This window comes from Pipistrellus hanaki, assembly GCF_964339955.1.
Source record: "Pipistrellus hanaki genome assembly, chromosome: 6".
In the NCBI taxonomy this organism is placed as follows: Eukaryota; Metazoa; Chordata; class Mammalia; order Chiroptera; family Vespertilionidae; genus Pipistrellus; species Pipistrellus hanaki.
Window position 1 is genome coordinate 17,352,520 of NC_140508.1, and position 24,116 is coordinate 17,376,635.

The following is a 24,116-nucleotide window of genomic DNA, read 5'->3' on the forward strand; positions in this document are numbered from 1 at the left end:
TATTTGGACATAGGTTCTTTGCAGATGTAATTAATTAAGGCTTTCAAGATGAAAACATCCTGGGTGTAGGTGGCCCTAAATCTAATGACAAGTGTCCTGAGAGGAAGCGGAGTGGACGCAGAGACACAGAAAAGAAGGTGATGTAAAGATGCAGCTAGGGATTGGAGTTATGTTGCCACAAATTAGGATCCATCAGGAGCTAAAACAGGCAAAGAAGAGTTCTCCCAGGAGCCCTTAGAGAGAGTACAGTATTGCTGAGACTGCCATAGTAACAGGACCATGTGACCTGCAATGGACAGTTCAGAAGCATATAGTGGTTCCTTGGTTTCTTGGTTTTGCATGAATTGGGGGGTCCCCTGTACCAGGTGCAGCAGATAATATGTCTTTTCTGATTCTTGAATATTTCTGGGGAGGGACAAATGAGGAACAATCTTAGTACAGTCTCAGCAGTGGAGATACCATGCCACTGTACTTTGGCAGTCCAAAGTTATCACCACAGTCTTTTTCTCTCAAGAAAATCTAGTCACCAATGAGAATTTGGCCACTGTATGTTTCCTGCTCTTTTCCAATTTGATATAAAACTCCAGTAATAATGTTTTGGGAAGCACTGCCCAGGACCTCAAGTGATACCCTTCAAATGTATGCTGACCTCCCACAAAGCTTCTAAATGGAGTACCTTAACATGACTTTGAATATTTCAACTTGCCAAAGAATACCAGTGAGAAATGGCACAGTCAAACAACCACTTTCAACACAGCTTGACCACGAGAATTGATGTCAAAAGAATAAGAGGCTGAATGGACATTCTTAGAGGTTTAATCCTCTTGAGATAAAAGCTGAGAGCCCTTTTCACATGGAGCTTAAGGAGATGAGTTTTGCCAGGATAGGCACGTGGGTGGGAAAAGTATTGGTGGAGTGAATAACTGAAAGAGATAGTATTTTGGCCTGAATCAACAAGCATTTAAAGAAACTCCTTTAACACTCTCATTTTTATTCATTTATTCATAATGAGTGCCCACTGTGTGCCAGACACTGTGTTAGGTGATTGGTTTGTCTGACATTTAAAATAAGCTGGATCATTTGCTAACACTAAAATTCACTTAATTCTCAAAGGTAAACATAATTGATCAGAAATAAAATTGTCAATGTGAGCACTTTCCCTTTGTGAGTTTAACTAGTTCAGGATTCTTTCCCTCATAATGTAGATAAACATTGCTTTAATCCTGGCCTAACTGTTTCAGGGGAACACCGACCTGAATATCCTACTATGAGCATGTGGTCTCAGGCCTGTGCAACCTTTCAACCTTTGTAAACCCAACACAGGAGAAAGGAAAGTAGGCCTATCTGTGTTCATCATTATTCTCTAGAGCATCCTTGCAGAGCTAACCTTTTGTTACGATACATGCTGATGTTTAATTGATCCAGGCATCCTGATGCAGTTCTTAAATCCTGAAGTTTGAGTTCTAGTCAAGATCCAGCACACTAGCTATATGGCTCTGAGAAGGACTCAACCTTTCTAAGTTTCTGTTTGACCATCTGCAGAATGTTACTAATATTTATCCCACAGGGCTGTTGTGAAGATTAGAAAAGATGAATGTTTAGTGATGGCAAAGACCCAGTCTTTTGCTTCCTGGTGTTCCCAAGTAAAGATGTTTTGTTACATGCAAATGATATACTATTTAATATATATATATATATATATATATATATATATATATATATATATACACACATTTCAAAGATATCAACATTAACTTTTAATTTCTATCTGAATTCTTTAGTGAGAATAACTAGACTAATAAAAAGGGGTAGACTGTGTTAGCAATAGATCACAGGCTGTGAGAATATTTACTTTGGTTTTGTGTACGGGTGTGTGCATGGAAGTGTTTCTATGTACACTTTAGTACAGGTTATAAGAGCCAGAGTTATGAAACTCATACTCCCTATAATGATGATTAACAAAGCAGATACCTTCTAAGGGCTAACAAACTCTTAAGGATGAACCCCCTCTTATAAAAAGGCTGACGTGAGAGGATATAAAGGAAATAAGAAAGGAAAAGAGAGAAATGAGAATTTAAAAAAAAAATATGGACAGAGAATCATATTAAAAGTGGGTCAGCGTTCCCAGAAATGAGAATTCCTTCCACAGTGCCCCTCCAGGGAGCAGGTTCCTGCCATAATTCAAGCACCCAGCACAGACCCTTACAGCTGGAAGACACTGAGTTTGGTTTTCCTGATTGGGAGAAGCAGAAAGTTTTTCTGTTATTGAGCTGTCAATTCCTTCCCTGCAGCACTCACAAACAGGGGCTCCTGAGGTACACTCTATAATTATGCTCGATTAATGCTCTGCCTTGTACACAGCAGCTCTGCAAGTATTTAAAGATAACTTCTGAACCCTTCTCAAGTTAAACTTCCCCAGGATCCTCATTGTTCTGAAAATGGTATAACTTCTGACCGACCCATACATTCTGCCCAACCTCCTGGTGGCTTGCTCTGGGTTTCAGCTCTGCTTCTTTCTTTACTATATCCCTTCTGAGATGGCTGCAAAGCAAATAAGGTCACACAAAAGGATCCACACTGATGAAGACTGCTTCTGGATCACTGACAGTTACTTTTGTGACCTGCTGGTCATCAATTCAGGGAGCAGCTTTAACAAGTAGCTCTTAATCATAGCATCATCTGGGTTTAGTTACATTAAAGTATCCCAAAGTGTCTTTATTAAGCAATCTTATCCACAAGGGAGACTCCCACAAAAAAGAACCACTGGAAAATGTTGATGATAATTTTAGTGTACTGATAAAACTGGTGCCCTCATTAGACATAAGGTTTTAAATGTTCCTCATGTATGTGTGCATATTTCCCAAAATGTGTTCCATAGAACATTAATTCTGTTGGCTTCTATTAGACAAAGTATTCAATTTTCAAATAGAGGGAAGCAGGGCAAAGGTGCAGTGTGGGGGAGAAGTTAACTAAAGAATTTATATACATATATGCACAGCCCATGGACATACGCAATAATGCAGTGAAGGCTGGGATGGGGTGGGGGCTGGCTGGAGGTTGGCAAAGGGGAGAAAATGGTGGACATCTGTAATACTGTCAACAGTAAAATAAAATTTAGAAAATAAATAAAATAAGAACTGCCAACTATTGATAGACCAATGGCAGGCTGTTGGAATTGCATTAAAAAAAAAAAATATCTTGGGAGAGAACCAAGATGGTGGCCTAGGTAAGCACCTAAACTGCTGCCTCGCACAACAATTTCAAAATAAGAACTAAAAAACAGAACTGACATCATCCAAAACCACAGGAAAGCTGGCTGAGCAGGAAATCTACAACTAGAAAGAAGGAGAGAGGCTCACGGATCGGATCTGGAGCCGCAAAGTGCTGAGGTAGGGAGATGCTTGTGCAGAGAGGAAGGGCGGCCGAATGCCTGGCTGGTGGGAGGGAAAAGGAAGCCCCCGACTGCACTGAACCCATTCCAACTGCACTGAACCCCAGCCCTGGCCGAAACCCTGTGGACCCAAGCTCATAGAGGTGGAGTCTGATCTGTAGAGAAAGGTACCCGGAGACTCAGAGACTGGGAGATGAGGGTGCTGGGAGCCGCAGCACTCGAGTGAGTGCGTGCAGAGAGGTCTGACCATGGAGGTTGCTACAGCCTCTCCATAGGAGAAGGAGTCCGAAGCTTCTAACTGCATTGAATCCCCAGTTCCAACTGCACTGAGCACTGAAACCCAGTTCAGGGCGAGCCCCTGGGGCACCCACGCTCTTACAAGGAGGATCTGGACTGTTAGGTGGAAACTCAGGGGATCTGTGGAAGGCAGAGGTCTGAGGTGCGCACACAAGGGCAGGACTGAGGGGAAGCCAAGACTGGTGGCTCAGCCCTGAGACTCAGTCCTATCCAAGCTGAGCTCAGAGGTTTTTGCAATTTTGCAAGTCTGATCCTATAAGACTGTCTCCAATACAGAAGGTATCCTGGTGTAGACACAGCTGATACTTCCAATAGGCCTGGAGGTCAATTCCTCCCAGTGATACCAATAACAATCAAGACTTAACTACAACAAGACTGTACATGCAATACACAAAGGGGAGCACCAAGAATGTTAACCTCAGGTAATTGGGGAGGAACCATATAGATACCAAGCACACAAAGCCACCCTACCAACTCAGGGAAGCAGTGAAAATGCCCAGACAAGGAAAGAGATCTCAAATAAAAGAAATGGAGGAGAACAAAAGACTGGCTATAGAGTTATAAGGTTTTTCAAGAATTTCCTAGAAAAGGGTGATAAATTTAACGAGACCCTCAAGGATATGAAAAAGGACCAACTAGAAATTAAACATACACTGACTGAAATAAAAAATATTATACAGAGACCCAACAGCAGACTAGAGGAACGCAAGAATCAAGTCAAAGATTTGGAATACAAAGAGGCAAAGGACACTTCTCTGGAGAAGCAAGAAGAGAAGAGAATCCAAAAAGTTGAAGATAGGGTAAGAAGCCTCTGGGACAACTTCAAATGTACCAACATCAGAATTATGGGGGTGCCAGAAGAGGAGAGAGAGCAAAATACTGAAAACCTATTTGAAGAAATAATGTCAGAAAACTTCCCCCACCTGGTGAAAGAAATAGACTTACAAGTCCAGGAAGCACACAGAACCCCAAACAAAAGGAATCCAAAGAGGACCACACCAAGACATATCATAATTAAAATGCCAAGGGCAAAAGACAAAGAGAGAATCTTACAAGCAGCCAGAGAAAAACAGTTAGTTACCTATAAGGGAGCACCCATATGACTATCAGCTGATTTTTCAACAGAAACTATGCAGGCCAGACGGGAGTGGCAAGAAATACTTGAAGTGATGAATAGCGAGAACCTACAACCAAGAACCTACCCAGCGAGAACCTACCCAGCTAAATTATCATTCAGAATTGAAGGTCAGATAAAGAGCTTCACAGATAAGAAAAAACTAAAGGAGTTCATCACCACCAAATCAGTATTATAAGAAATGCTGAAAAGTATTCTTTAAGAAGAGGAAGGAGAAGAAAAAGGTAAAGATAAAAATTATTATATGATAAACAAATACACATAGATCAACAAGTGAATCTAAAATCAAGTGAATTAAAAATCTGAGGAACAGAATAAACTGGTGAATATAACAGAATCAGGGGCAAAGAAAGGGAGTGGATTGATAATTATCAGGGAGAAAGGGGTGTGGGAGGTGCAGAAAGAGACTGGACTAAAATCGTACACCTATGGATGAGGACAATGGGGGGCGGGGAGAGGAAAGGGCAGAAGGTGGGGTGGGAACCAGGTGGAAGGGAGCTATGGGAGGAAAAGGAGAAACAATTGTAATAATCTGAGCAATAAAGATTTAATTTAAAAAAATAAATAAAAAAATAAAAACTCTTAATGGCAAATAGTAATACTTCTAAGCTCATCATACCTCTTTCTGCATGATGAGAAGGAAGCTTTGAAATCCTGGTACTTAATTTTCTTTTCTCTTATAAGGAAACTAGAGGCCTGGTGCATGAAAATTCATGCACTGAAGGGGGAGTCCCTCAGCCTGGCCTGACCCCTCTCACAGTCTGGAAGCTCTCAGGGGCGAGAGGCAACCCGGTGATCAGGGGAAGGCAATGCCCCACCACACCTCTGCTGCCACCACTGCTGGCAGTGCAAGTCTTGGACAGCCCTGGTTACCTGAGCCTCAGGCGGCCCTGGGTGGCTGGACAGGTGCCATCTGAGGCTTGCTTGCACCTCAGGCTGACCCTGGGCGGCTTGGGGGCTGATGGGACTGGGGGACTCCAGAGGCAGGTATGTGGAGCAGCCGGGCCTGCCTGGGGGTGGTCTCAGCCTTGCCACATGCCTGCCACCCCAGTGGGGCTGAGGGGAATGGGCACCACCATCTTGTGGCTGTGGGTGCTGCCATCTTTGAGGGCCTGGAAGTCAATTAGCATATTCCCTACTTATTGGCTGTGGGCGCCATCATATTTGTAATGGTGTGAGGGTCAATTAGCATATTCCCCCTTTATTAGATAGGATTCTATGAGGCAGACATAGAGAACTGATTGGTGGTTGCCAAAGGCAGAGGTGGGAGGTGAGCAAAATGAGTGAAGGGGTCAAAAGGTACATATTTTCTGACAATTAAAACCACAATGAGATATCACCTCAGACCTGTAAGAATGGTTATTATCAGTAAATCAACAATAGCAAGTGTTCACGAGGATGTGGAGAAAAGAAACCCTTAAGCACCATTAGTGGGAATGCAGATTGTTACAGCTGCTATGGAAAACAGTATGGAGGTTCCTAAAAAAATTAAAAGTAGAACTATGATATGACCCAGCAATCCTTCTTCTGGGTATTTATCTGAAGAAATAGAAAAAGCTAATTTGAAAAAATATATACAACCCTATGTTCATTGCAGCATTATTTATAACAGCCAAGATATAGAAGTAACCTAAGTAACCATAGATAGACGAATGGATAAATAAGATGTGGTACATATATACAATGGAATACTACTAGGTTAAAAAAAGTATGAAATTTTATCATTTACAACATAAATGGATCTAAAGGATATTATGCTAAGTAAAATAATTCATAATGAGAAATACAAATACCATAGGATTTCACTTACAAGTGGATTCTAAAAACAAAATAAATAAACAAATAAAACAGAAACAAACACATCTTATGGCTGTAGGTGCTGCCATCTTTGAGGGCATGGCATTAAATTAGCATAGTGATGGTTTCCACACGGGGGGAGTTGAGGGATGGGTGAAAAGGTGAAAGGGATGAAAAAGTCAAATTGACAGTTATAAAAATAGTCACAGGGATGTAAAGTACAGCTTAGGGAACATAGTTAATAATATTGTAATATTAATGTCTGGTGTCAGATGGGTACTAAACTTACAAGGGTGGTCACTTTGCACGTTATATAAATGTCTAAGCACTATTTGTACACCTGAAACTAATATAGTATTGTATGTCAACTGTAATTAAAAAATAAATTTTTAAAAGGCCAAAAAAGGTACTAATTTCTAGTTATAAAATAAATGTCATGGGGAGGTAATGAACAGCATGGTGACTGAGGTTAATAATGCTGTATTGCATATTTGAACACTGCTAGGAGAATAAATCTTAAAAGTTCTCCATAACAAAAAAAACATTTGTAACTCTATGTGGTGATAGATGTTAGCTAGACTTACTGTGATGATCATTTTGCAATGTGTATCATCACACTGTATACCTGAAAGTAACATAGTGCCATATATATCAATTATAACTCAATAAAATTTTTATGAGATAATAACATTTGCAATAATTTTTGGGAGAGTCATCTACTCGCAGCAGGGGATGATTGAAAATAATACCTAAAAGACAAGTAAGAATGGGCAACAAAGCCTTCCTTCCTGGTTTCTCCCAATAAGCTTTTATACTTTTAATTGAACTAAATTCAGAGATTATATTAGATACTTATGCATTCACAGGTAAATGCAAGGGAAAAGCACCCAAATAACTTATTGGTTATTTGCAATCTGGGATCATTCACACTCTATTAAAAAAAATTAAAGTCCTGGCCAGTGTGGCTCAGTTGGTTGAAGCATCATCCCATGCACCAAAAGGTGGCAGGTTCGATCCCAGGTTAGGGCATTTTGGGGAGTCTTCCAACTAATGTTTTTTTCTCTCTCACTCTCTCTCCCCTTTTTCTCTAAAAATCCATTAAAAAAATAAATAGGAAACTTTACTAGAGTTTTCTCAAAATGAAGAATAAAAAGGCAATAAATAAATAACTGGGAAATGTTTAAAAGAAAAGAAAACCTCTGCATTTTGGAGTGAAATATTATCTGATGTAGAATACACACAATAATTGCTCTACTATAAACTCCTTTTTCAAAACCAGAGTTCATCACAGAAACATGGGCTTAAAAAATTAATCATCAGGCCATGAATTGTACTGCCATAAAAGAAAGCCATTCTTTCCTGCATATAAACAACATTACTTCAATATATACAGATGCGTGCCTCAGTACCTTGGTGCAGTGGTGTATTTACTTGTATAAATATTTAAAGTCAGACCTTTGAATTTATAATGAAGTAGCACAGCACTTTAAAAAACAAGGCACTATTACATTTAGATGCATGACAAATAGAATTCTGTTCAGAATACTAATTGCTGCTGTTGATATTCTAAAACTAAAAAAAAAAGTAATGATATTCAGATTTCATCTTAATAAGCCTAATACATGTGCAGAAAACTTAATAAGTCTTGATGAAGCCTTATTGCTAAAATGTTGTATTTATCAGACAGGCTTTGTAACTGAGGCACAAGCAAGCTTCCTGTCTGGTACTTTCCCCTTGCTCTTATTTTATTGACACACATTCAATTATCACAGGAAAGAAAAGAATAAAATCAGAAACATCTGTAGCTTACCATATAAAGACTGGGTATTCCCCATGGAGACTGACCCTTTCACACAGACGCAGGTGCTGGAAGGCTATGTGATGGGGGATGCTTGCATGTGTAAATGCATAACATGATTATGAAGAATTCAATAGACACTGTGATTTTCCACCTTAGTTTGTGTTAACGTAAGTTTGCACATTATAATTATGTGCTCTTATAATTACTCTCCTGCTCTAGCATGTGGTAGTCAAATACACATGCTCTTAGTGGAGTTCACATATCACCAACATAGAATGTATTGATTATATAACAAGGTTGAATTTTGTGTTTGCAACTCTTAGGCAACCATAACTTTACCTGTGATTGGAACATTTGCTGCCATGCTTTCTTCCTTGCTCTCATCTCTGTAGCCACTTGAAATTTCTAAAAATCAAACACATGATAATAAAGATGTATGTCAGGGTTATATTTATGGACGAGGCCTTTGTTTGATTTTTTAAAAATTACCATTTCTATTATTTTCACTATCTCCCCACCTCCTTTTTTTTTTTTTTAATCCTCCAGTTTATTTCTTGCCTGAAACAGTACTGTTCCTTCTAAAAATAAAACTTTTCTAAAACTAAGGTATCTATATGCTGTTTTCATAGCTTAACATCTATCAAATTTGAGGGGGGTCTTAAAACAGTGAGTCTTAAATTCTATGTATGTATATCAACTTGTGAATACATCCCGAGCAACTCATTGCTGTATTGGAAATACCACGATAGTGGCTTACTGACATATCTTAATAGTAATGTTAAAATAATCACAATCTCTGGCCGAAACCGGTTTGGCTCAGTGGTAGAGCATCGGTCTGCGGACTGAAAGGTCCCAGGTTCGATTCCGGTCAGGGGCATGTACGTTGGTTTCGGGCACATCCCCAGTAGGGGGTGTGCAAGAGGCAGCTGGTCAATGTTTCTCTCTCATTGACGTTTCTAGCTCTCTGTCTCTCTCCCTTCTTCTCTGTAAAAAAAATCAATAAAATGTATTAAAAAAAAAAATCACAATCTCTGGATACTAAAATTTTAGAGGGCATAAATTGATTGATTCTTATTCATTAGTTTAAACTTTTATAGTATGTATTATAAAGACAATCTTAAAAAGAATGTTTATAAATTATGAGTAAATTCTATTAAGTGGTATCAAAAACTTTACAGTACTTTATGGAATCATTTTAATGGAATCCTCTACCTCTCTGTAGGATGATCAAAATTAACAACTGCTCAGTGATGAGTTTTGTCAAGATTTCATAATTCATAAAAATGTAATTTATTGGAAATTCAGTAACACCACAGACCTACAATTAGGTTTCCTATCCCTGTGAGACTAAGCAAAATCATATATTTATTGAAAGGTGGTATGTAAAACAAATAACCTATTATGCATATTAAAATCAGAGGTATTATCTACTTCCCTTTATTTTATAGGTACACCTTGAGAAAGAAGGTGTCACGTTGACTCTGAATGGATTTTTGCTGTGAACCAACCCTTTAACAATAGTTACCTTGTTCCCAGGTAAGAACTCTGTTGAACAACGGAGCGTATTTTGCTTCCTTTATTTCACGATTGTCATTCGGAATAGATGGCAAGCTGCAAGATGATTCATTACTGTGAGTAGCCGACCTATCCTCACCCTCTTTTGTAGGGGCTCTTTTCAATAATGCTGTTGCCTAGAGTGTTTAAAAGAAAGCACAAAGAAATAGCAAACTGCAGCTATATTCCCCTTGTCTCAAAGACCCAATCTTCAAATACAATTTAGGTTAAGCTTTACTTAGGATTTAATTTGCTTTCTGACATTTAACTGAAATTAAAATGTCTTCAAGATAGAATAACATCTGATTTTTTTCCAGCAGAATTTAATTCTTTATAATAACTTACATTAGAAATAATACTTTCTTTTGGAGGACTGAATCTTATGCAGAAGTGTTTTTCTACTTGTGAAATATGTGTATGAGATGCGACCACTTGTTAATGTGGGCTGGTTTATCCAAGATTTTCTCTTTCACTGCATGAGCCCTTGGGTGGTTGGAGAAAAAGATCTGGAAAAATTGGCCTCGTGGTATCCCCATTCTTCTACAAATAAATGACCCCTGAACTTTCCCCAAATGGGAAGATTGCGTAAAAACGTGGTGGCTGAGGAGGAGTCACTAAGCAAAAAAAGAACTGTTTTAAGTGATAATCTTCAATCAGGAATAAAGTTGCTCTGTTGCTAAGTCTATTGGGGAGCCTGGGAAATTTAACCACCGTATTAGTACTGCTTTATTGTTTTCAAAGGGCACTGAACTGTCCTATCGTATCACCTCATGTCCTGGGCAAGGAGGTGGGCACAGGTTTTATCACAGCCAAATTAAGAGGTAGAGAAAAAGTGGCAATTAACAAGATAGGTTAATATCTCTTAACTTACAGGTCAGCACTCTTAAAAATATGCTAACAAGAGTAAAACAACCAACGATAGCATCGTCCTGCTGCCAGAGTATGTTTCTTTCTCACTTCTTACTCAGAAGTGATTTGCTCAGGTGGTTAGGAGAGGAAACTTCGATGAGTTGCTCACTTTTCATTGGTATCTGACAACAGTAGTAAATACAGTGCAGTGTCCAACACAATCTGTGGGAAAGGGAGGTGAGATTCTAGACATTAATATGAAGAATGGAGCTGGACAAAGCCTCACAGGTCATGTTAGTCCAAGGGTGAAGCAGTTACAACAGAATTTTCTAGTAAACAAGAGGGAAGATGATAAACTTTCCTTGTTATTAACATGAAAGAAGGCAAAAATGTCCTCACAGGGAGAATCACTGAGGCAGAACATGGAAGATCTGACCTTGTAAGTTTGGTTATGAAAAAAACAACAGCTGTCATTATCGGCCTTGATATCCCTGCAACATACTCCTGCCCTCTGCCCTCCCCAGGACTGGCTGGCTTCCTGGGCCCATGGCTTATCCTAGAGGCTGGATCAGCTGATTTCAGGGGATGAAGGAGTTAGAGTCTCCTTGGCCAAAGGACTTAGTCCCAAGTTAGCCTTGGGAGCTTTTCCTCCACATGTATAAAATGACCCCTGAATTGTACTCCAGTTGTGGTAAGTCTCTGTTGGGATGATCTGCACAGCCTCCCTGTATCTGCAGACTTGAGTTCAGGAGAGCATCCTGCCCTTGATGCTCAGAGCTTGCTCCCATAGAGCCCCAATTTCAGCTGCCTACATGAACCATTGTTCTTCGCCTGCTTCTAGAATCTTCCAAAAGAGAGGGGTAAAGAGTAGTACCAGGTCTTTGATGGCGATATGTACCATTCTGGCATGCCTCATTTCTAGATCCTGATCTAGGCTGTCCCAAAGAGACTTAAGTTCCTACTCGTGTGTCCAGTAATCCTGGGTATATGAAAAGCATTTTAGTATAGGAACAAAAAGAACTGACCAAAATTCTATAGTTATAAAGCTATAATTTTCTCTTTCTAATATTTCAAATAATTCAAACTTTCTGAGAACACTTCAAATATGTATTTCTCCCTCAAATTACCTTATGCAACAACTGTAACTAATAATTTCTTGGCATGAGTTCAAGATAGCCACTGGCTTAACACACATTTTAAAAATAAAATTGATAGAGGACTGCTGAAGGTTTCTACATTTTCTACTAAAGAATTTGTAGACAATGAAAACTGTTTTGGATTGTCAATGACTCATATAACTTCCCATTAGTCTCTGCATTATGATATACAACTTATATCACTGTTTTGCATATCCCAGCTCAGCTGGGCTTCAAAAGAACATAGAATAAAATGCTTTAATAATACTGCAAACATCCTTCTGTAACTTCTTGTATGCTTGATCAGAGTAACACCACAGTGCCCTATTTTTTTTAACCATGGTAGTAAATAAAGTGGTGAAGTAATAAAGTGGTGAGCATACTGCAGCTTTTCATTTACTTTGTATATTTTATCTCTTTTATTTTCATTACTTACTATACATATTTCTAGATTTCTATTACTTTCTTGATAGAGAAATTTATAAAAGGACTCACCTTATAAGATAATTCTATAGATACAGTATAAGTTCCTAAGGAACAGGGATTATGATAAGCAAGGACAGAAACAAAAGTCAAATAAAAAAAAAAAAAAGTCAAATTCAAACCAGGAATGGTCTGCGGTTTGTAGTCCAAAACAAACTCTATAGAGTCAGGAAAAACATCTGTATTACTTACAGATCTTTTAGAAAGACATATTTCTAAGGAAGCTCCCAATCTGAATGATTTTGCAGGCTGAGACTGGAAACACTAGCCCATACAGTACCAGAACAAAAGTTCAGGAAAGAGTAAGCAAGATGCTCTGCAACATCTCACACGGGGTTTGAAAGCATTCACAAATTGAAGTTCCCTATCTGAAAAATGCCACCAGTCAACAATGTTATTTTGGGCTTTCTGATAATGCTTATGAATGGCCTATGCATGGGTTGTTTTTAAAAATCCTCATTTGAGGACATGTTTTTATTGATTTGAGAGAGAAAGGGAGTGAGAAAGTGAGAGAAACATTGATGTGAGAGAGAAATATCAAACAGTTGCCTCTCTTATGCATCCAACTAGGGCTCAAATCTGCAAACTGGGTATGTGCCCTAACTGGGAATTGAACCTGCCACCTTCTGGTGAACAAAATGATACTTCAACCAAGTGAGCCACACTGGCCAGGGCTGCAGGGGTTTTAACTTATCTGTTAACTCATAAAAACTCTGTTTGATTTCATATGTTTGGAAGCCAGGAGCAAAGACTGGAGACTGTCTTACTGTTCTCAGCAGTCTGAAGCCAAAAGTCAAAACAAACAAACTAGTTCCTCACATTTCTGCCTTCCTAAGAGCCAGCAGAAAGGATTCAGAAATTCAATTAACTTAAAAGGCACATATTTGCAAAATGACTGAGAGTGATAGCTCCTTATTTCAGATCTTACAAAAGATAAAAGTATCCTATTAATTACACTAAACAGGATATCTAGAATTATTGGCTTAATTTTACTAGAAATTTTCTCAAAGTTCAATTTAAATATGAATCCTGGTAGGTCTGGAACTTGTCAATTGTGATACTCAAATGCATAGATAGATAAATACAGAAACTTGTGAACTGTGATACTCAAATGATAAATAGATAAATGAATATATTAATGGAAAAGACTTTGTGTCCAAAACACCATTAAGAAAAATAAATGGTGGATATAAAACTGCTCAAATATTACAATGAATTGTACAAATGTATACAAAAAGAGTTTCTATAAGTTAATAAGAAAAGATATTACTAACCTAATAGAAAAATGAGCAAAGAACATGAACTGGCAAATTATAAAAGAAGAAATACAAATGGCTAACAAATAGGCAGTGGGAAAATTTGACCTCAATTGTAATTAAAGGTCAGATGAAAAAAAAGAAATGATATTTTCATCCATTCTTGGTAACTTCGATGACTCTTCCAGAGTAAGCAGTGCATAGCAAATACCTAAGAAATTCACATAACCTTTGACCTAAAAACTTTACATATAAGAATTCATTCTAAGGAAGTAGGATGTGTATTTGTAAAAACTGAATTGCTCAGATGTTTTTTGAAACTTTCTTTCTAGAGAAAAAATAAAAAAAAACTTAAATGCTCAACAACAGGAGTCTAGTCAGAGAGACTGGAATATTCATATAAGGGTATCTGGACAGTCATGGGAAATTATGTAGAACATGTGATAATTAGAAAAGAAGTACATTTGTGACAAGTGGAAAAAAAAGAAGCTATGTACATAAACAATACAACCCATGTCAATACATTAACTATCAAAAACCATACACCTTGCCAAAACCAGTTTGGCTCAGTGGATAGAGCGTTGGCCTGCAGACTGAAAGGTCCCAGGTTCGATTCCGGGCAGGGATATGTATCTTGGTTTCGGGCATATCCCCAGTAGGGAGTGTGCAGGAGGCAGCTGGTCGATGTTTCTCATTGATGTTTCTAGCTTTCTAACCCTTTCCCCTTCCTCTCTGTAAAAAATCAATAAAATATATATTAAAAAAATTAAAAAACAAACAAAACCCCCCCAAAACCATACACCTTAATGTCAAAAGGTAAAATATGGAGAGTTAGATAACAGCAATTTTCTTTTCTTTGTTTTGGTTACCTTGACATTCCAAGTTTGTATGTTTTTTTCCCCACGTTAGTACAATAGTTGGTATGTTTTTCCCCCTGCTAGTTTTTTAAAGAATAGATATACTGGATGGAAAAGAATCAAATTTCTGTGATGGGAGGACTGCATGGCAGTCTTACAAACACAGCAACCGAAAGTAACCATATAGGATGGTCTGAAATTAAAACTAAAAGTAGTGTATGGTGGGTATTTTCCCTGACAAAAGTCAATCTTTATCTAAACTGAGCCTATCTGATGTCTTTAGGCATATAAAATAACATATGGAATAGCACAGTAATTTCCTTTTGGAATAGCAAAGTAATTTCCTCTTTTCCTGGATGCCCCAGAGCACAACCACTGCCAAAAAAAAAAAAAAAAAAAAAAAAAAGAGAGAGGCTACAAATCCTCTTATTGTTATTGTATCATGTTAATTGTTGACTGTTAACTATCCCATAAATATAAATGTGATTTGTTTTTTTACCTAATCCCAGAGATTTCCCCACTTTGTTTTCTCCTGCCTCCCTAATCTATAATCAATTAATTTCATGTAATTCTTATTCCTTTTCCCCTTTGATTCTGATGTATAAAATAAGCAGTAAAACTGCCATTTTCCAGAACATGTTCTCAATCTATTGAGATTTTGCTTCCTGGCAACTGTCATCAGTTTGGCTCAAATAAACTCATAAAAATTCAGTAGGTTTGAACATTTCTTACTCTGACATTTACTTGCTGCGGTTGGCAGGATTCCAAAGAAGCTCATCCAGGACCATGCCCGTGAACCTGGACTCAATGCTAGGTTCCAGCAGGGGCCCACTGAACCCCACTGGCTCCCAACCTCACATCAGGTAAACTTGGGTGAGCCATTACCTTGCTTGTGGCAGAGGGCGTGACTTTATTTGAGCTGTTCTTAGAAAATCTTTGAGATGGCACTAAAGGATAGGAGTTGAGATGGGTGGCTGGTTTTAATTTTGTTTTTTCAATTGGAACTACTTAACTGCAAATCTGAACAACAACCCCACTTTTGTAGGATAAATGAAAGCCTGAACGCATTTGGCTCTGAAGACAAGGAATACTTTCTCCTTCTAGCTAGGTGGCTAAGAATCTTTGTGGAAGTGTAAGAGGGTATCCCTCACTACATGCATGAGCCTCATAGGGAATTCCATGTCAACTGTAATTAAATAATTGACTTTTCTTGGGGTGTGAGTTGGTTACTTAGTGCTCTGAGTCCTCACAGCTGTTTTAGACAGCTGGGAGAGAAATCAAGACACAGAAGAGGTTGAAAAGTGACTGGTGAGGTGACAGCCCCTTAGAGCTCAACCCATAAGCTGCACTCTTCAATCCATCAAACAACATCCCTAGAAATTTGTTCAGACTCTGTAGATATCCAAAGAAAACTAAAATTAACATGGGAAATCATGCCTATAAGGTTGATGGACCCCAAAAACCTTAGCTTCTGTTACCCCTAAAACTTTAGCTTCTGTTAATACTCCTGCAGGTTATATATATAATTTGTATGGAACCTCAACTTGCAAGTATCTATAGAAATGAGAAAATTTAACCAAAAATGCTATCAGCTTGAAAGTGCCAAAGTGAGGGATTCTTGACATCTCCAAATTGATTTTTCTGTATGCTCAATAAGAAAAAGCCAGCTCTAAAATTAAACTGAATGAATGTAAAGCTTATCTTGATTGGAAATTAGAAGCTTCTAGGAGAGGCTCAGATAAATTATCTTTTTTTACAGGAAGTTAATAAGAAAAATTTAGAAACTGTCTCTGAACTTAAAAAGATTTCTGAAGCTAATAAATGCCAACACCCCTTCTACAGCTCTTCCATTGCATCCTTTGCTCTCTGAGCTTCCTTGTCCAGACTTGCCCTCCCCCTACCTTCTTTCTTTCAATTATACCTCCTTCACTACTACCTCTATTGAACTAGGGAAAAATGAAAATAGAAATTCAGACAAGGATAAGCCAGAATTCTAGCAGCTCCCTTAAGGGAAAAATAAAAACCTCAGGTAGAAGGGAACCAGTGATTGTATAAGTTCTTTGGATCATAACAAAATTAAGAAGGACCTCAATGGGTACAAAGGAATTTGTTAGAACATATGGTCCTGGCCAGTGTTTTTCAACCTTTTTTGGGCAAAGGCACACTTGTTTCATGAAAAAAATCACGAGGCACACCACCATTAGAAAATGTTGAAAAATTTAACTCTGTGCCTATATTGACTATATATAAAGTAATTCTCTTGAATAGGAATCAAATAAACACAAAGAAAGTATTTTATAATTACTTTATTATGAAATATTAAGTAAACAAAATAGTGAAAAATTATAAAATTCTTGTCTTGTCTGCACCTACGGCACACCAGGCAACATCTCGCAGCACACTAGTGTGCCGTGGAACAACGGTTGAAAAACGCTGGTCCTGGCTATTCTGACCTGTTGCAAATAATATACCTACTGGTTCCTGAGAGAAGGGCAATATAATGGCTGGTAAGATTAGCTGCCATATGCATGTAGAGTTTTTTAAAACAGAGACAGACTAGGAAAAATGCAGGGCATTAGCTCACTGGCTTTACTACGTCATACCTAACATTTTCCCCTGGGAAATGAACAGACCTATTATCAGCAATGTAAACGAAAGCCTGATGAACCAGTGCTTGATATCTTTGAACATTTTGAAAAACTTTTAAACAATACTCAGGCCTGTTTCCAGATAGTTTAACAATCATCAAAATGATCCTTTATTAAACTTGACATTTTTGGAAGGACTAGATGAAGAGTTTGTAACTTTGGTTAAACAATATAAACTGTCAGACCACGCATAATGATGAACTGGCTATTTTGGCTGATAAACTATCTAAAACTATTTAAAGGAGAGAAAAAGATAAAGCTACCAAAATCATGAATTTACATCTCCAACAATTAAGCAATCATGTCAGAGGCACACAAAGGTCTTTTAGAAAAGGGTAAAGAAGAGTCTATTTTTACTCTAAAAAGCCAGGTTGCTATAGAAGGATTGTAGAAAACTAAAATAGAATTTGGAAAAATAAAAACAACAGAAGCAAGCATAGGGCTACTCTGAGGATTATGAGAGAGCATTTCTCCTTCTCCTTACTAATGCTTTAAGATAAAATTATCATAAAGGGAAATTACTAAGACCCTTGCAGATAATGGAGCTATTTTATCCATTCTTAACCCTCTTTCTCAGAATAAAGCTTTGTACAAATGGTAGGGGTATCCAATTAACCAAGGACTGTTTTTAAATCAGTACCTGTCCCTTTCCAACTAGGGAATGTTATGGGCAACATATATTTTTACTAGTCAAATCAGTCCCAATTCACTTAATAAGGAGAGATTTTTCTTGAAACCCATGATGCCCACATATCCTTTGCCCAGAAGGGTGAAATGTATTTAGAATAAATGAATTAGATACTGAACCAATTGGAAAAAAAATGATTTTAAAGAATCTTCTACATAAGAAAAATAATCTTAGACTGAATGTTTGCTGCAGGAAATTCTAATGCAATTTTGGGCCTTTACAATGGCAAGATCAAGTAAGTCACTCCGATTAACATAACTATTTCTTTTTTTTTGTTTGTTAATACTCACCCAAGGAAGTCTTTTCCATTGACTTTTAGAGACAATGGAAGGGAGAGGGAGACACAGAGAGAGAAACATCGATTGGTTGCCGCCCACATGCACTCTGGCTGGGGCCCGGGTTCAAGCCTGCAACTGAGGTATGTGCCTCTGACTAGAATCAGACCCTGCAGGCTGATACTCCAACCACTGAGCCAAACCAGCTAGGTTTAAAATAACTATTGATAATACTTTGCCTCTACCTAATATTCACCAATATTCTTAAAGACCTGATGCATTAACTGGAATTAAGCCCTTTATACAAGATTACTTAAAAGACAGACTTAAAATTCCATTTACAAGTCCCTGTAATTCTCCTATCCTTCCAGTAAAAAAAAAAAAAACCAAATGGAAAAGGATGGAGATTTTTACAGGATTTTATAGCTATAAATAAGATAGTTATTCTCAGACATCCTGTGGTTCCAAATCCACATACCTTGTTATCAGCTCTTCCTGGGGACTGCCAATATTTTTCAGTATTAAATTTATATAGTGCATTTTTCAGCATTCCAGGAGAAAAAGACAGTCAATATCTCTTACCTTCACCTGGAAAGATTGCCAATTTACTTAGACTGTAAGGCCCCAGGAATATACAAAGTCCCACCTATTTCTCCCAAATATTAAAAATTGATTTAAATGATGTTAAATTTCCTAGAGATTCCAGTTTAATCTAACATGTGGATGATTTACTTTTATGGCCTAGGACATTACTAAACTCCCCAAAGGACACAATTTATTTATTACAACAGCTAGCTATAGAAGGACACAAGGTCTCAAAGGATAAGCTTCAATTTTGTTTACTTAAAGTAAAATACGTTGGGCATCTCATATCTGAAAATAAGCTACTGATTAACCTAGAAAGACTCAGAGGAATCCTATCTTTTCCTCTTCTAAAAACAAGAAAGCAGCTTAGAGGATTCCTGGGTTTGACTGGATATTGTTGAAATTGGTTTCCAAATTTTTCAGTAATGATCCAGCCTCTACGTGTCCTATTAAAAGTCAGATCAACCTGATCTAATTCAATGGGACCCCAAATGGAAAGAAGCCTCCACAAGGCTCTAAAGGAATATAATACAGTATAAAGCTCCTGTTCTGGGACAACCTACTTACAAACTTCCTTTCTTCCTTTTCACACATAAAAATAAAGGGAATGCTTTAGGAGCTCTAACTCAGAAACATGGAGGACATCAGAAACCTGTAGGCTATGATAGGTTTATAAGTAGACTCAGTAGCAAAAGGGTCCTTCCCTGTATGAGGGCCACCTCTGCTATAGCCATGTTATGCACAAAAACAGAAGAGACAGCTATGGACTCTCCTTTAACTGTTCATGTTCCTCATTCTGTTGAATATTTACTGAACTCTTATCACACCCAACACTTCTCTGTCAGTCCATTGGCTTCTTGTGAACTACTCTTCTTTCTGCACCTAATATTACTTTTTCTTGGTGTAATCATCTAAACCCTGCAACTTCATTACCTCCTTTACAGGATGAACACACCAACAATTGGGCTTACTGACCACCTTCTTGTTCCTAGAAATGATTTACAGGAAATGGCCAGTGATAATGCTGATTTAACTTGGTTTAAATATGATCTTATCTGAAAGATAAATGGGACATTCCTGAGCTGGATATGCAATAACTTCCATGGTAGACATAATTGAAAGTTTATATCTACCTGAAATAAGATCTGCACAGCAAGCTGAACTAATTGCTCTAACTTGGGCTTGTCAATTAGCCAAAGATCAAGTAGCCAATATTTATACCGACAGTCACTATGCATTTGGTGTAGCTCATGACTTTGGAATGTTATGGAAGCAGCGAGGCTTCTTAACTTCCTCAGGGAAGTTCATGTAAAAATGGTTGCAGAATTATTAGATTTCATTCAGCAACCCAAACAACTGGCAATTATCAAAATCCCAGGACACTCTAAAACTACTGCCATGGAAGCAAAAGGAAACCATTTAACTCATGCAGCAGCTAAGCAGGTGGCGTTAAACAGTCAAGTTATTCATACCTGAGAATGCTCCTTGCTTTCTATTAAATCAATAACAGACTATCTTTTACAGTTCCAACAGAACTGTGGAAGAAGAAAAAAAAAGGATATGGCAACAAAAAGGGGGAACCTTTGACCCAGGCAAACAGAAATGGCTTGGACCCAATCAGAAATCAATCTCACCTATAGGAGTCCAACTCTCTATACTGAGCTAACATATTGGGAACCTTTATGGAGTAAACAATATTATTTAATGGAGTAAACAATATTACTGGAAACTTTCTCCTACTGTAGTTCATAAAGAGTACAGCAGATGTTCTATTTTTTAAAAATATAACCCAGGAAAACCACTTCATAGATGCCAATGACATTTTCCATTCCCTTTAGGTCAATCTGAGGTATGGCAATTAGATTTTATCCAAATACCACCATTTCAGGGATACATATATATATATTAGTAATGATTTGTATATTTTCTCACTAGTTGGAGGCATTCCCTTACAGGGGAACAGCAGCCTTAATGGTCAGTAAATTGTTATAGAAAAAATAATTCCCAATTGGGGAATTTCCTCTGAGCGACCATGGACTCATTTCACTGGGAAAATAATAAAATCCATCTGTAAAATTTGGCCTATTCTACAGAATTGTCATTGTGCTTATCAACGTCAGTCCTCTGGTTTAATAGAATGTAGCATGGTACAATAAAAGTTCAACTAGCCAAAATTTCAGAAGCCTTTAATCTCCCCTGGACAAAAGCTCTCCTACAGTGCTCCTCAACCTAATATACACTCCTTTTGGTAAACATAGACTTTCTCTTTATAAAATAGGCACTAGACACCCTATGCATCTGCATGAAAGGGCATATGAACTAACTTTACTAAAAGGAGGCATTCTTCATTATTGGTGAGGAATCAGCTTAAAGAGATCAATAAATTAGTAGCCAATTCATTTCACAGTATATTCTCTGAGACAAAGATTTCAAAGACCATGGCTTAAAATCAGGAGATTTGGTCTATTGGAAAAGACATCAAGTAAAAAAAGACTCTCTCCAACCTCATTGGAAGGGATCTTACTAACAGTAGGTATTAGTAACTAACCCATGTGCAGCCAAACTCCAGAGTTTACTCATGGATTCACATTTCTTATTTAAAAGAGGCACCTAACACCTAACTGCACGGAAGGATCTCTACTCCTGTCTCTGACACTAGTCTCCATCTACAACGAAGATGAAAGATTTTTTGAGAAGTTGCTGCCATTGAAGGCAGACAGCTATCCCAAGACATAAACAAGGCCTGTATGCTCACAAATTGATGTTGAAAATTGTTAATTTTATTCTTTGAACTCTTTCAAACCTTGCTCTTTTATCATCTAATTGTTATTGGTTGAATATACATAAAAGGATTCTTATATTGTTACTATTCTCCTTATGGTTTCCTAATGAAACAATATCTATCTCCTAAGACTCCCTTTCTTATTAGATATATATATAAAAAAAAAACTTAATTTGGGTAACTGCTAACCTTTCCCACCTACCAGACAATGACATACTAATTTTCAGTTATGATAATGTTAGTGCTTTGTTGAACCATGACCTCCTGGTTCACAGGTTGACACTCAACCACTGAGCCATGCCAACTGGGCTGATGTATCTAAAAAGCCCAGGTACCTCAGTTAGATCATAAGCTTAGATTCTCAGTAGTTCAACTGGCTGGCATTGGGGTCATTCTCAATAACACTAGAATATGTCCAATAGGAATTAGATGGGCAATACTTTAAAAATAGTAAACAATAAGAAACCAGCTCCCTATCTAATTGTAAAAACCAAAGAGGTGAATCATTATATCCCCAATCAATATGGAATACTGAATTCACCCAATTCTGACCTATTGTATCTACACCCTAACAAATAACAATATATGGTATATAGAAAAAGGACATTCTTGGGGAAGGATTAGAAAATTCTTCTATTATACCAGTGTTTTCTATTGTAACAATCCCAAATTTACATGGCCAACATAAGAAACATTCAAACCTGTGAAGAATTTTGTAAATTTATTTGAACCAAACCTTGTCCACAATTGTCGGGAAGCAAGATCTCAATGGATTGAGATAATGCTCCAGAGAATGGCAGTTTCACACCTTATTGTATACATTACAATCAAAAGAGGAGACATAAGTGAGTTATATGAAATCTATTGGCGATAGATTAGGGAGACTAAAGAAAGCAAAGTGGGATGGGGGGAACCTCTGGGGTTGGATAAAAAGTAAAATGAGAGACACACACTTCTTTCCCTTAGGTGGGTGCGGGATAGTTAATAGTCAACAATTAACTCAGTGACAATGAGGGGATTTGTGGTCTCCGCAGAGCAGTTCCTGTGCTTTGAGGGTTCTAGAAAAAGGAAAATTCCTTTGACATTCCAATGATGTGTTTTCATAGATGCAAAAAGATAAGAGACAGACTTACTTAAGGTAAAGATTGACCTTTGTCAAGGAAGACACCAAGACACCGGCTAGGGCAGTGGTCGGCAAACTCATTAGTCAACAGAGCCAAATATCAACAGTACAAGGATTGAAATTTCTTTTAGAGCCACATTTTTAAAACTTAAACTTCTTCTAATGCCACTTATTCAAAATAGACTCGCCTGGGCCGTGGTATTTTGTGGAGGAGCCACACTCAAGGGGCCAAAGAGACGCATGTGGCTTGCGAGCCGCAGTTTGCCAACCATGGGGCTAGTGCATGACTACCCATCATAAACTGCTTTTATTTTAAAAGTTTTCATTTCAGACCATCTTTTGTGGTTACTTTAGGTCTCTGAGTTTGCAAGGTCACCATGCAGGCATTCCCTGAGCAAGTCAGATAGCATGTGGCCCCTTTCATTCATAACACTAAATACTACGGTAATATGACATAATCTGAAGTCATAGGCAAAATAACTGTGCTTGAGGTCAATAAAACCTATGATAATATTGATAGTGAAAATCCAATATATTGAAAAATTAAACTTAATCCTCCTCATGAAGTCATTTCTATGGAAACTAACTGGCCAGAAGAAAAATTAGAGTTTCTGGATAATAAAAAGGTATAAAGTATTAATTTGTATGGCCAAATATATCTTAAGGTACAATGACAGTGAACAAAGGAGAAAACATAGTATCAGCTTAATAAAAATTACAATAATAAATGTAATGGGTTCTTTGGTTACTGGTTAAATACTCTTGCTCTTGTTCCTAGTATGTAAATGTTATACTAGATACAGAAAAAGAAAACTTGAGAAGCAGCAAAAACACTTTATCATAGCTCAAAGATGAAAAATGATCTAGAATATTTTTAACAAAGACATACAGGATCTGAGTGACTCCATTCACCTGTCTTGTTTTTTTCTTCTCTTTAAAAAAGAAATAAAATACAAGAAATAATAATTTGGCCTTGATTGCCATATAAGGCTATGGTCTTGCATCATTCCCAGTGATCCATTCTGTTTATTCAGTAAGACAAAGGCTGACTGAAACTTCCTAGAAATAAGTCTTCCTAGCACCCTGGGGCCATGTTATCCAACCAAAAGGATGGTCCTTCAGACTGATTAATGATCAAAAGGGGAAACTTGGATGAAAAGGGGGAGGGACACACATACTAAACCTGATGAGCTTGAGGGAAGCCTGCTTGGTGGCCTTACAAACACTCAGGGATGAAAGTAACCACACAGAATAGTCTGAAATTAAAACTTTCTAACTAAAAGCAATTCATGGGAGGTAGTCACAACCTAGCCAGTACTTCTGTACCTTAACTAAGCCCATTTATTGTCTTTCTGAATCTAGGATAACACACTTTTAAAGTAATTCCCAGCCTCTTAGGGAACCACCAGAACAGACCACAAATCCCCTCATTGTTGTTGTTATCATGTTAATTGTTAAC

The 24,116-nt window shown here is 37.7% G+C and overlaps 2 protein-coding genes across 3 annotated transcripts in view; one reads left to right on the forward strand and one right to left on the reverse strand.

Annotated features, from left to right (window-relative positions):
- Positions 1-24,116, forward strand: part of LOC311624161 (general transcription factor II-I repeat domain-containing protein 2A-like) — a 324,681-nt gene that overhangs the window by 296,559 nt on the left and 4,006 nt on the right. The window lies entirely within an intron of this gene.
- Positions 1-24,116, reverse strand: part of KIZ (kizuna centrosomal protein) — a 101,337-nt gene that overhangs the window by 22,317 nt on the left and 54,904 nt on the right. For both annotated transcript variants that reach the window (XM_084887012.1, XM_084887011.1), the window contains 2 exons: positions 9,947-10,112; positions 8,761-8,826 (listed from right to left, as the gene is read on the reverse strand). In XM_084887012.1, coding sequence (XP_084743138.1) covers positions 8,761-8,826; positions 9,947-10,112 — 232 coding nt within the window. The remainder of the gene's footprint in view (positions 1-8,760; positions 8,827-9,946; positions 10,113-24,116) is intronic.